Genomic DNA, 12,173 nt, shown 5'->3' on the forward strand with positions numbered 1-12,173 from the left:
TTTTTAGCTCTTGGGTAGGTCAAAAGGGGTGGGCGGCGTTCAACGATAGCCCCCAAATGTCCCGGAATGAGGTCACACTGAAAACAACATTTTTAAATAGCAGTGGAAAGGCACCCTCAGGCAGACGGTTTCCAGGTAAAAATGTTTTAACGCTGACACTGGCTGGGTTTGCAGGGTTGGTGGGTGGCCCTGTGAACTTGGTCTCCCCCCAAAAATCAGGGCCTGGCGGTAGGGAAGCCACCCACCCTGGGCCCCTATATAGCCACCCGCCTACCACCTAGCATCTGTATGCTACGCAATGTGTTTTTCTTATTGTCTGCAAACTCCATGACTCATAATCTGCACTTGATGTGATTTACTTTGAATAGGTCAAGAGGGGCGGTGGGCGTTCAAAGGTATCCCCCAAATGTCCCGGGGGGGGGGTAAATCTGGAAACAGCTATTTTTTTTTTGTTTAATAATAGTGAAACAGCAAATTGCCGCAAACGGTTGTCGGGTAGATTTTTTTTCTAATATTGGAGGGATATGTGGGGCAGATGGGTGGCCCCGTACAACTCTGATGCCCCCATATTGGTATCCAGCAAGGGATTCAAACATTACAACTCGACGAGTAAGTTACAAGTAATGTGTTCCTGTTCCAGACACCCCCCTGCCCCTACACAGGCCCCCTTTCACATTATAGCCACTGGGCCCTCCAACAGAAGCTGTCCCAGGGAGAAACAGCTGTATGCCCACTGAGACAAGCAGCAGGTATATTTTTGCTGATACTGGAGGGATTTGTGGGGCTGGTGGGTGGCTCTGTACAACTCGGACACCCCCCAAAATGGGGCCCGACGGGGCACGGGGCTAAAATGTGACAGCACAACTAATTAGCACAAGTAATATCTAGAGGCTTGGGCCGGCCCCCCTCCCCCCACCCTGGGCCCCCCTTCCACCCGTCCCTCCCACAGTGACTGTCCCAGAGAGAAGCAGCCATGTCTGCACAACAAGATGGGGCTGGTGGTTATCCTTGTAAACTTGAACACCCTCAAATTGGGGCCCAGCAGGGGGATTAAAACATGAAAGCTCAACTAATCAGCAAACAGTAATGCGTTCCTGTTCCAGGGTGATCTAGGTGGAAGCTTGGGTCGGCCCCCAACCCCACCCCTGGTCCCCCTTCCACCTTAGAGCCACGCGCCCCTCCCACAGAAGCTGTCCCAAAGAGAAAAGCCCTGTCTGCACACCGAGGCAGGCGGTTGCCGGGTAGATTTTTGCTGATAAGGGAGGGTTTGGCGGAGCTCGCGGGTGGCCTTGTAAAGCCGGACACCCCAAAAAAATGGGGACCGGCAGGGGGATTAAAACTCTCCAGCTCAACTAATGAGCAACAAGTGATACCTTCCTATTACAACTTGATCCATCTGGAGGCTCGGGCCGGCAACCCTGGCCCACCCTTTCAATATAGCCCCCACCTTGTTTCTGTCATTGTCTACAAGTCATTTTGACTTGTTTTGCTTTTTTTTTTTTTTTTTTTAGCTTTGCAAAGGTCAAGAGGAGCGAGGGGTGGCGTTGAAGGATACCGCCCCTTATGTCCCAAGAGGAGGTCATGCTGAAAACAGCTCAATTTTTTTTCCCTGATCGTACAAAAAAAGAACAACCCTCAGTGTGTGTGACAATAATAAATATACAAAATAAACCCTAAGGTAGAAAAAGACAGCAATAGGACTTTGAAGGCTTAAGTAACAGGGATTAGTTCCTGCATTTCCTCTCTAGAAACAAGCTACTAAAAAAACTATCATATCTGTACGGCGACTTTTTTTTTGTTTGTTTTTGGTTGAAGCACGGCATCCAGAATCCACTTCCCGTTCCTGCTATTGCATGCGGTCGGCTTGCAGCTGCTGAGGCTGGTACTGGCCGAAGGCGGCGGCGGCGGCCGCGGCGGCGGAACCCGGGGCGGCGGCGGCCAGAGGCTGCTGGACCGCGTAGCCGTACCCTGCGGCGGTCACATAGCCGGCGGCGGCGGGGGAGGCGGCGTAGGGATACTGCTCGTATGCAGCCGCCGCCGCCGCGCTGACGGCCGAGTACTGCGCGTAGGCCGCTCCGGTGTAGTCGATGTACGGGGAGGTGGCTGGGGCCGGGGCGGCGGTGGGCTGCATGTGCGGGATCACCACGCTGGGCTGCACGAAGGCCTGAGGGTACACGTAGTGCGCCGGGATGCTGCGGGACAAAACCAGACGGTTATCTTAGCTTGATCGCCACCAGAAGACCGCCACAAAGCCAAGCAGGAAGTGGGCTTGCCAAAAACAGAAACCGAGATCGGCCGGCAAGACACAACCAGAAACAAAAGCTCCTTTCACGCAATCCGTTTTTTTTTTTTTTTTTAACCATGTTGCTGTTGATCAGCAAATTTACCCGCTTCCAAGGTAGTATCAGAGACAGGAGGGAGGCTGTGTGATAGGGGATAGCGGAAAGCCCGTTTCCGTTCGGTAGTAATCAGCAGTAGAGCATGGGCTGGCTTCGCCAGAAAGTTTCTTACTCAAAGCTAAGAAAACCAGCTTTTCGTTTAAAGAAAAGAAGAACAGTGACTTTCACACAAATATTTTTTGCTTTCACCTCAAACTGTCAAACAACAAAAACAAGACTGAGAAATATTTTTTTTACATGCCGTTTGTCATTCACTCCATGAACTGTGTTATCAGAATCAGATTCGTACTTTCTTTGAACTACCGCTACTCATACTTATCAAACTTTGTACCATACATATGCATTCTCTGTTTGAGAGTCAGGTCCCTAAACTTGTCCGTCTTCCAACTTGTTTGGCATTTCTCTCCCTCAGAATTGACGCGACACGTCGAGATTCGTCATTCCTAATCTTTATCTTCCGCTCTCGAGCTGTGCTGATCTAAAATCCGAAGCTATGCAACGATGCCATCTTCAGGGATATGTTTGCCATTACAACGTTTGGCAAAGCTGAATCTCTGCGAGAGACCCCCTTTCAGGGCTACCCGTTGAAAAACGTACTTGACGTATATATACGTCGGTGGCAGTAAACTGTTGGATTCCAGTCGCAAAAAATAAAGGTCCCCGGCAGTGAATGAGTTAATTCCGGCTCTCGTTACAACTCTGACACAGAAATTGTGCAGGCTCTCTGAGTGAAAGAGGTTTGTGTGTAAGTGTATTCTGTGATGGTGAAAAAAACAGGAAGGGGGGGTGAAGTTTAACACCCGACACTTGTTGTAATTTCTGTCGTTACAGTGCCTTTTCCAGAAGTGACTTTCTTCGGGCTTGTGATTGGCTAAAATGGGTGAGTAGTGGCACCTGTTGCTTTGGCATGTGGACTGGGACCTGCGGGTTCACATGATCTGGCGAGGCGAGGGCGAGGGTGGGGGCGGGGGGGGGGGGGGGTTTAGGGTCAGCTTACAGCGGCGGTGTCCGGGTCCGGGACGCAGATGATGAGCCCCGGCGCAGCATTGTGAAAATGTCAGCGCCACTTTGACAGCTGGACAGTTTTCAAAAAGAGGTTGCGGGGAGGTGGGGTGGCAGGACACGGTCGGGGGGCTCACGGGGGGATGTTTTGATTAAATCAACAACTATGAACAATGAGCACATTCTGCCCTCCAGGACGTAGCCTTATCCCACCCCATCCAAGCCCTATAGGGTCTCCTCGCGGACTTCAAAGCCGGAGTGAGGTCACACCGGTTTCACGTTGATTCAACTAGTGAGCGTTAAAACCTCTTTCACGCTGGCTGCCAAAGGCATGGTTTACCAGCTTTTACTCTGATACTAGCTCCAAAGGGGGGAAATAGCCATGTTGACTTAGTACCTTCATTTAAGAACAGCAGCACAGGAAAAATACCATCCTATGTCATCAAAGAAACCCAACATTTGTTAAAACCCTTTCAAACTGTCTGGCAAAAAAACAGTGGAACGGTGGCTGTGTGAAAGGGGATCTTGGGAAACTGGGACAGACGACTCAGGTGGTGAATTTAGACTGTGAAGAATAGCCTGCATCCCGCCTCCGTTGCGGCTCCGATATTGCCGCAAAGGCAGAAAATCGCAGGGTCGACTTCGTACCCTCCTGAACATCGAACCAAGAAAAATATGGGGAAACAAATGTGGGAGGTCCACCGGTTGGCGGCACGGAATTCGAATGAGAACGTAACGAGAAGAGGAGAGAAGAGGGCGTTGTGTGTTCTCTCATCTAATCGGAGAATCCTCGGGAACGGCATCCCGGCCGTCATGTGACAACATGCGAGCAGCGCTAATGCAACTCAGCAGGCCGCCGTTACGGAACGCCAGAACTCAGACCGTCAATCCCGTCACGCGCCGCGCACTGTACGTACAGTCGTATAGTGTACATGTGTGAGTACTTGACCCCCAAAACTTCAGGGATCGCACAATTTCCTGACGTCTTAAAATGGATTTGGAAGGAATCTGACATCGGTTTGTCTTTTGACGGTCGCCATGGCAACGCAAACCTGTTTTGGGTCAGTTTATGACACGTTCAAAGTCCCCTGACATGTGTGAGCTAGTTTTTGCAAGAATTTGGAGCATTTTGTTCAGAAAATATAATCTAATTAGAGGAAATGTATGTATTTTGATGACAAATTATAAATAAAATAATAAGAATAAATTGGATTATTTACAGGATTCTTAATTTTTTAAAATCTGAATCACAAAAATACATGTTTTTGACAAACTAATGAAAAACCAAAAAACAAATAAAAATTGAGTTACCTGTTTTTTGAATTTTAATCCCATTGTAATGCAGCTAAAATCATGTATCTCTCCTTTCTTCCTTTTATCGGAAAGAACAAAGGCTAGAGATGAAAGATAAAATCTGCAAAATTTGGATCTACATGTTTTTCTTTTGATTTGATTTTGTTTCCACATCAGCTCACAAACATGTCAGGCATGACTTGTTTTGTTGTTGTTGTTGTTGTTTAACAATTTTTAAAAATATATATGCAAAATTTTGACTTACGTGTTTTTCCGTTGATTTTGTTCGGGGTTCTTTTGTTTTGTTTTTTGTTTTCTAAATACACATCTCGCCCAATGTCATGATTTCTCGTCTTCTTTGTACTTCACATTTTTATCATTCTTTTTTTTAATTGCAGCAACGTGTTTTCCCCGTGACGTTTGAATCCCATTAACTCTTCATAAATAACCAAAATATTACTAACGGCTCTTAAATAATGACAGTGCACAAATCTGCAACAAGTACAATAAAGACACCCCGACCCCTTTACACACACACACACGCGCGCACACGCACGCACGCACGCACGCGCACACGCACACTGAGCTTCATGCGACTGCAATGTCAGCATTCGGGGCTTTGTGCGACCACAATGGGCGCGCTTGTTTTCGTTAACACCAAGCGCACCATGTGACCCAAAAGCTCCATCCATCCATCGCAGAGAATAAGAATAAGAGAGCGAGTGAGAGTGACACAGAGAGAAAGAGATTTGTTTGCAACTTTTGTGCGCATACAGACACAAAAACACACGCACAACAACATGTCAAAAACACAGGGGGGGAGGGGGGGGGGGCTAATCTGCTAGTAACAACAGGAAGATGCTATTATCACATGCAAAGAACGCACCGCTCGGGGGGGGGGGGGGGGGGCTTGTTAACAAAAAAGAAATGAAACCACACAGAAAAACACCCCAAAAAACTCCATCAGTCCAACTATTTTCTACCGCTACAATAGAAAAGCACACAAGTTTTAAAGCTAACAGCACCACTTCATATAACTCCAAAACAAAAGAGTCAAAAGTAAGTACATACATACGGCTATAATCACCATTTGATTTCTATGCTTTTCAATTAGCCCACAAAGCTTAGCTGTCGGACCAGAGAGAGAGAGAGAGACACACACACACACGCACACACGCACACACACACACACACACACACACACACAACGTTGAGTCAGACTGGAACTTTCCGTCACTGTCCACTCCACGCACACACACGCACGCACGCACGCACACACGCACGCTCAAACTGGAAAACCTTCAAGAAGCTGCCTAACGTGCCCAATCGCACAAGATTCAAGTGGAATTGTCTGCCATTCTCTCCATTCGGCGGTAAAGCATGGTTTGAAAAAATATTCACTTATGTAATGAGAGTTATTAAATGTCGATAGGTCATAGTTGGTTACTTTAGCGTATTGTCCAAGAATGATTATCTGAATCCAATGGAACTATCTGTTGGGAAGTCAAACTGGTTTAAAACAGACTTCAAAATATATATTTGAAAAATAAATGATCATTATTTGCATTATTGTACATTACAAATATATATATATATATATATATATATATATATGTTGTGTGAGAATAAATTTGTAATTCACATGTTAAACCGTGAGGTAAATACAGAGGGAAAAAAACTGCTTTAAAATACCTTTAAAATGTGTTTCGATTGAAATTACAAATATTTAACATGTTTTTTAATTTAAAAAAAAATGCTCTGATTAAAACAATTGTTTGACATTCAATCCTGTGGGTGGTAAATACAAAAAAATATATATGTAAAAACAAAACACACAAAAAAACCCACAAATATTTTTAATAAAATGAGATTTTTTTTTTTTTTTTCATGGTACTGTCCAACAATGATTTAGGGAAATGCAAAACTTGAATTTCTTTTTTTCTTTTCCAACCTGCATTCACACGTGGCTCAGCCATGACTTACCCATAAGGCCTTTGGATGAACGCGGGGTGAATTTGGGGGACGCCAAAGGTAAAACCTGCAAATTTGAAACAATGGCAAACGAATAAATTACAACTCAGGGGTGTTTCAAAGGTGTGTTTTGTTGGGAAGTGCATCAAAAAAAAAAAGAAGAATATAATTATGGATAAGAAAGCATGACTGTATTTACAGTACCACTCTGCTGGAGCCAGCATTAGCGTCAGCAAAACAATCGTACGCATGAAACCGAGGAGAGTACAAATATTGACTTAATGTCTTTTGTCAAGCTTGTTTTGCCTAAAGACACATACAGATAAATAAAACAATAGCAGAACTTAGAAACGAGTTAAAACAGTCAATGGGTAAAATGTGCCTTTATGGTGTTGTTTGCATAAATAACCCCAAATGAAGAAATAAATAAGTGTTAAGACGCATACAGTAACCCTGCTGGAGCCAGCGAAACAATGTTACACCTGAAACCGACGTGGGTTCCCACCTGGCTGCATGACTCGAGGCTTGGCCCCCAGGTAGGCCAGGTTGACGTTGGCCTTCCTGCCGTCGATGATGGGGTTGGGGTCCTTGCAGGCCCGGTCCGCGGCCGAGCGGTCCGCCATGGTCACCTGGCGGTCGGGGAATCGGGGGGAAGGGGGAAGACGGCCGAGTGAGAGCGTTGTTTACGACTCGCCGGGCTTCGGTTGCCGGGGGAGACGGTACCGCCCGCGCAAAAGCCGGCAATTCGGCTATTTTGGAGTTAGCGGGGCGAATTTGAGGATTAATGGCAAGGGAACGTGCCAAACATTCCTCGGAACGCCTACTGAACAATGCGGAGGGCGCAACACTGGCCGATCTGAGTACAGTACGTCGCGTTGTCCGTGTTTATTCCATCAGTTTGCCCTGTAGTGCTACATTTAGCATGTGCTAGCTAGCTGTGCAACAATGACAATGTACGCTATGCAAACTACAGTAGTTGTTTTTTTGTTTTTTTTTGTTTTATTAACTTTAACATAGCTTGCCAGCTTAGTTTTGTTAATATGTATTTGTTTGTGTTCAAATTTTGCGCTGTGATGCTGTAAAATGGCAATTCATTTTTTTTTTTTTTATCTCCTAAGGAGAAATATAGATTTTCTTGAAATACTAAAACTCACAATTTGAAGATCAAGTAAATGTTTCCCATGTCAACGTTTAGAAAAAAAATGAAATCACAAAATTTCGGCTGCCTGCTTTTCATTAGACATAAACATGTTATGACCTCTGCCAAGGAAGAACACCGTATACATTTTCCAAATTATTGTGTTGTTATCTTCTGTCCAATGGCATCCAGGTATCTCCAACATTTTGTGATTGTTTTTCTTTTTTTTTTTTTCTTTCAAAAACTCAAACTAAAAGATAAAAAGAAAAATTGTTGATGAAGATTTTCATTGGATATTTGATATCATCGTGTATCTCCAAGCTTTGTAATGATACAAAAAAAAAAAAAAAAAAAAAAACATGTGCGGTGTTGTTTTTGTTATTTAAGAAAATGCGTTTTATTACATTATATTTCTTCTAGAAATGGAGATACACGTTTTTCATTGGACACTCTCATGAAGTCTTTTTGTGTTATGATGAAATGTGTTTGTTGTTTGATGTCTGGTGAGAAAAGGCGTTTGGAATTTGTAGCTATTTGATGATCATCTCCTTAGCACGCAAGCAACAATTGGAGGTCATTTCCCCTCAAGAATCTTTGATCTGCACCTTGACACATTTTTTTTGTTTTAAATGAGCATGAAATGATTAGGATTATTTGGGGGCAGGGTACTCACAAATCCATATCCCCGAGACTTGCCGGTCTGCCTGTCGGTGATGACCACCGCCTCCTCGATCTCGCCGAACACCTCAAAGTACTTCCTGAGACTGGAGTCGGTGGTGTGGTAGGGCAGCCCCCCGACGAAGATCTTAGTGTAGGTGGTGTCCTTTTGCGTGGTGTGCATCGTAAATAAAAACAAAACAAAAAAAAAACAAAGGATAGATAATAATAATTGAAAAAAAAAAAGTTAGTGCAAAGTGTCTTCAGTGTTTGGTGGAAGAGGGAGGAGGAGGAGAAGGATGTTCCAGCCTGGAGGTAGACGAACGTGGTGGTCAGGGGGCTTCTGCATCAGCATGAGGGCTCTTCTTCTTCCTTCTCTTCTTCTTGTTGCTGGTGCCTCTTCTGCTGGTCCAAAGTGAAGGCTCGCACATGTACAGGGAGCCCATTCCTAAAAAAAAAAAAAAAAAAAAAAAAAAAAAAAAGTTCAGCCCACAACTCCTCCTCTGGGTCAGCCCACAAACAAGCTGAGCAAGCGTGTACTGTCGCTTTAAGGCGGGTGTGTGTGTGTGTGGGGGGGGGGGGGGTGAACAGATGTAACAATACGCTCTTGGAATATAGTCATGATAACAAACATTATCTTTGTATTGTATTTTGTCATGAATGAATATGAAATGGTCCCCACAAACTTCTCTGTGGGGTTGCTATGTGGAAACATCAGCGACATCTTGTGTCACACTCAACACACGGCATGCTACCATCTCGCGAGATGTCAGCAGATCTAGCGTGGCTTTGGCTGATGCGAATAACGCCACGCCCAGCCTACGTGATGTCATTACTGAAAAAAAAAAAAAAACGACTATGACGGAAGTGTTTTGCAGCTGTCACTCACCAAAAAAACTAACAAAAAGCAATCAAATTTCAAGGAAACAACAATTAAATAAAATAAGCCAAAAACAAATACATTTTACAAATGAGAGGAAATTAAGAAGGAATCAAAACAAAGACAACAAAATTAAATGAAATACAATTTTATTAAATAAGCAGCATACAAAGGAACATTTCAAATGCTTACAGTACAAAGCAAACAAAATCATTCTAAAATGTGGGGAAAATGTCTTTCCAGTCTAACTGACGGTTTTAAAGGGCTTCAAGTGCAACAAATAATTTGAAAAATGATTTTAATTAAAAAATAGATAATTTCATAACACATCATTTTAAAAAATAATAATTATTAAATCAAAAAGACAAAACGAATACAAAAATAAATTTGAGTTGTAGGAGGAAAAACTTTTGGCGTCCTCAGCTGCTCTTATTCATGAAAAAAAAATCTCCTCGTCGTCTCTCGCCTTCTCTCCCGGGGAGGCGAACGCGGAGGGACGAAGGCGGCGGCTCGGCGGGCGCGGGCCGACTTGCTCCTCAAACGTGCCGTCAGCTCGTCTTCGCGCGACTGAAAGAAGACGGGGAGACGAATTTACAAAATCGAAGGTCGGGAACTGACGGTGGCTATAAAAAGTCTACACACCCCTGTTCAAAATCTAGGTATTTGTGATTAAATGAGACCAAGATAAATAATTTCATTACTTTTTGCACTCTTAATGTGACCTCTAACCTTTACAACTCCATCGAAAAAAATAAATCATTTAGAGAGGGGAAGGAAAAAACAAACAAACGACTGAGGTAACGTGGTTGCACAAGTGTGCACACCCTCATACTGGGGGTGTGGCTGTGTTCTGTTCAGAATAAATCAATCTCATTTTAAACTCACAAATGAGAGTAAGCACACTGCCACCATTTAAAATGTCTGTGATTGACCCCAGATAAAGTTCAGATGTTCTACTAAGATTTTCCCAACATTTTAAAATTTTTTTTAGCTTTCTATCAACGGCCTGAAAATTTGGTGCCAACACAAACTGCTATTAGGAACTGTGAGGGGGTCAAGTGACGGCACGGAACCTTGCGCCTCTCGTCAGCGAGCCGCAACTTCTCCTCCATCTCCTCCTTGCTGGGTAGACGTTTGACCCCGAGGGACTCCAGTCTGGCGGGGGGCCGGCGTCTGATGCCCTCGCTGTCATCCAGCTAATAAACACGCACGCACACACGCAAAAATGGTGTACTGGAAAACTAAAGGAAACCTATCTGCCATATGCAGTGGGGCACTGCCCCCATGTATACCCACCATGATGGTGTAGGCCCGCCCGGTGGTCGTCTCCCGGCTGGGGCTCGCCGGGATGATCCCCTCGTTCTGCAGCTCCTGGAGGATATCGCTGGACGTGGGAGGATCTCGCATCGGGACCTCCCGCCCCAGTAAGCCGGGCGGCTTCACGGGCACCTCACCGGGGAACGCGTCTACGCGTAACACCTCGCCGTTCTCCACCACCGGCGCCATCACCACGCCACCGTCCTCCGTCACCTTGGACACGGCCGAGTCGCCGCGGCCGCATTTGCCTTCTGTGTCGCCCTGGCGACGCAGAACAGTCAACCTTTACCTACTTACAATTTCTTCGGGAGAATATCGCTAAAACTAGTGGCAGAAAAATGCAAAAGTGCTTAGTTTGTATGTGTTGCTGCTCCACGGGTGTTAAGTAGCAGTCGTTTGAAAGTTTATAATTACCGTAAACATCTACGCTAAGTACTGCTAGCCTGTCCGTAGCCTTTCGAATAATATGTTAACATTAAGCTAGCAGACTTTCATGAGACAAAATGATGTGGTTCGGATGAACATTTTGGTGTATAAACAACGTTGAATTCTTTTGTGTTTAGGCGTCGGTTTTACAGTACCATTTCAACTGGGAATGACAAACAGATGACACGAGCGTTGCCTCTTGTAGAATTGTGTGAGAGTCTTCTTTTCATGTCCTCAAAGTGATGTTATCCGACACGAGAGCGAGAACAGGTGCTAAGGAATACTTTAAAAAGTGTGTTTGGTCGAGTTTAAGTGTGGGTTCACGGTAGTACAAATAATGCATCTTTGGTCATCTATTCCAGGGATTGTCAAAAGTGCGGCACGTGTACCATGAAGTGGTACGCTGACTCCCTCTAGTGATACGCAAATCAATCACTGCCTAAGTACAGTTCAGTCAAATTTGATTTAAGCTCAATGTAAGTAGAATTTTTATTGAATACATATGTGCAATACATTTTCAATCATTAATGGGGTGCACTTATAAGGAAAAACAATTTTCCCCCCTACACTTAAAAGCGGTGCTTCATTTAAAATGTGACAGCGGCTTACGATAATATTAAAGGTACTTTTAGGGAGGAAGACGTCGACTTGGTCAGTGTATTCGATTTGAGAGCCAGCTATCTTTTCACGAGGTACTTGGTGGAAAAAAGTTTGAGAACCACTCATCTATGCCAACGACTTTTTTTTTTTTTTTTTTAGTGACAGGCAGACAAAATAAAGATGGCAGAAGGTGCAATTTCGTGTTGCCATTCAAACAACACAATGATAGCGTCGTGTTCACCTAGATTTCACACTAAGTCCATTTGTGAGTAAATTAAGTATATATACTTTTTATGACATTTTTGGTTCCGTGGTATGAGTTGTTTTTTTTTTTTTTTTTTAATGCAAAATAGGTGTCCTACCTCAAAGAAAGGTGGGAATCACTGGTCTATATTGTACTTTTCGAGTTATTTTCTTAGTTTTATCATGAAGTGCAAGTGGGGGTAAATTACCTCCACACTTTTTCCAACCTCGTCTGTGGGTCGTATAG

At 44.3% G+C, this 12,173-nt stretch overlaps 1 protein-coding gene across 1 annotated transcript; it reads right to left on the reverse strand.

The window, feature by feature from the left end:
* Positions 1-1,198: 1,198 nt before the first annotated feature.
* Positions 1,199-8,860, reverse strand: rbm24a (RNA binding motif protein 24a). The gene is made up of 4 exons (XM_061664575.1): positions 8,477-8,860; positions 7,171-7,294; positions 6,678-6,732; positions 1,199-2,192 (listed from the first exon to the last, which is right to left on the reverse strand). Exons 1-4 carry the CDS (start codon positions 8,642-8,644, stop codon positions 1,847-1,849), a joined length of 693 nt encoding a protein of 230 aa, XP_061520559.1. The 5' UTR covers positions 8,645-8,860; the 3' UTR covers positions 1,199-1,846.
* Positions 8,861-12,173: the final 3,313 nt, after the last annotated feature.

The sequence above is a fragment of the Phycodurus eques genome, chromosome 20 (assembly GCF_024500275.1).
Source record: "Phycodurus eques isolate BA_2022a chromosome 20, UOR_Pequ_1.1, whole genome shotgun sequence".
Taxonomy (NCBI): Eukaryota; Metazoa; Chordata; class Actinopteri; order Syngnathiformes; family Syngnathidae; genus Phycodurus; species Phycodurus eques.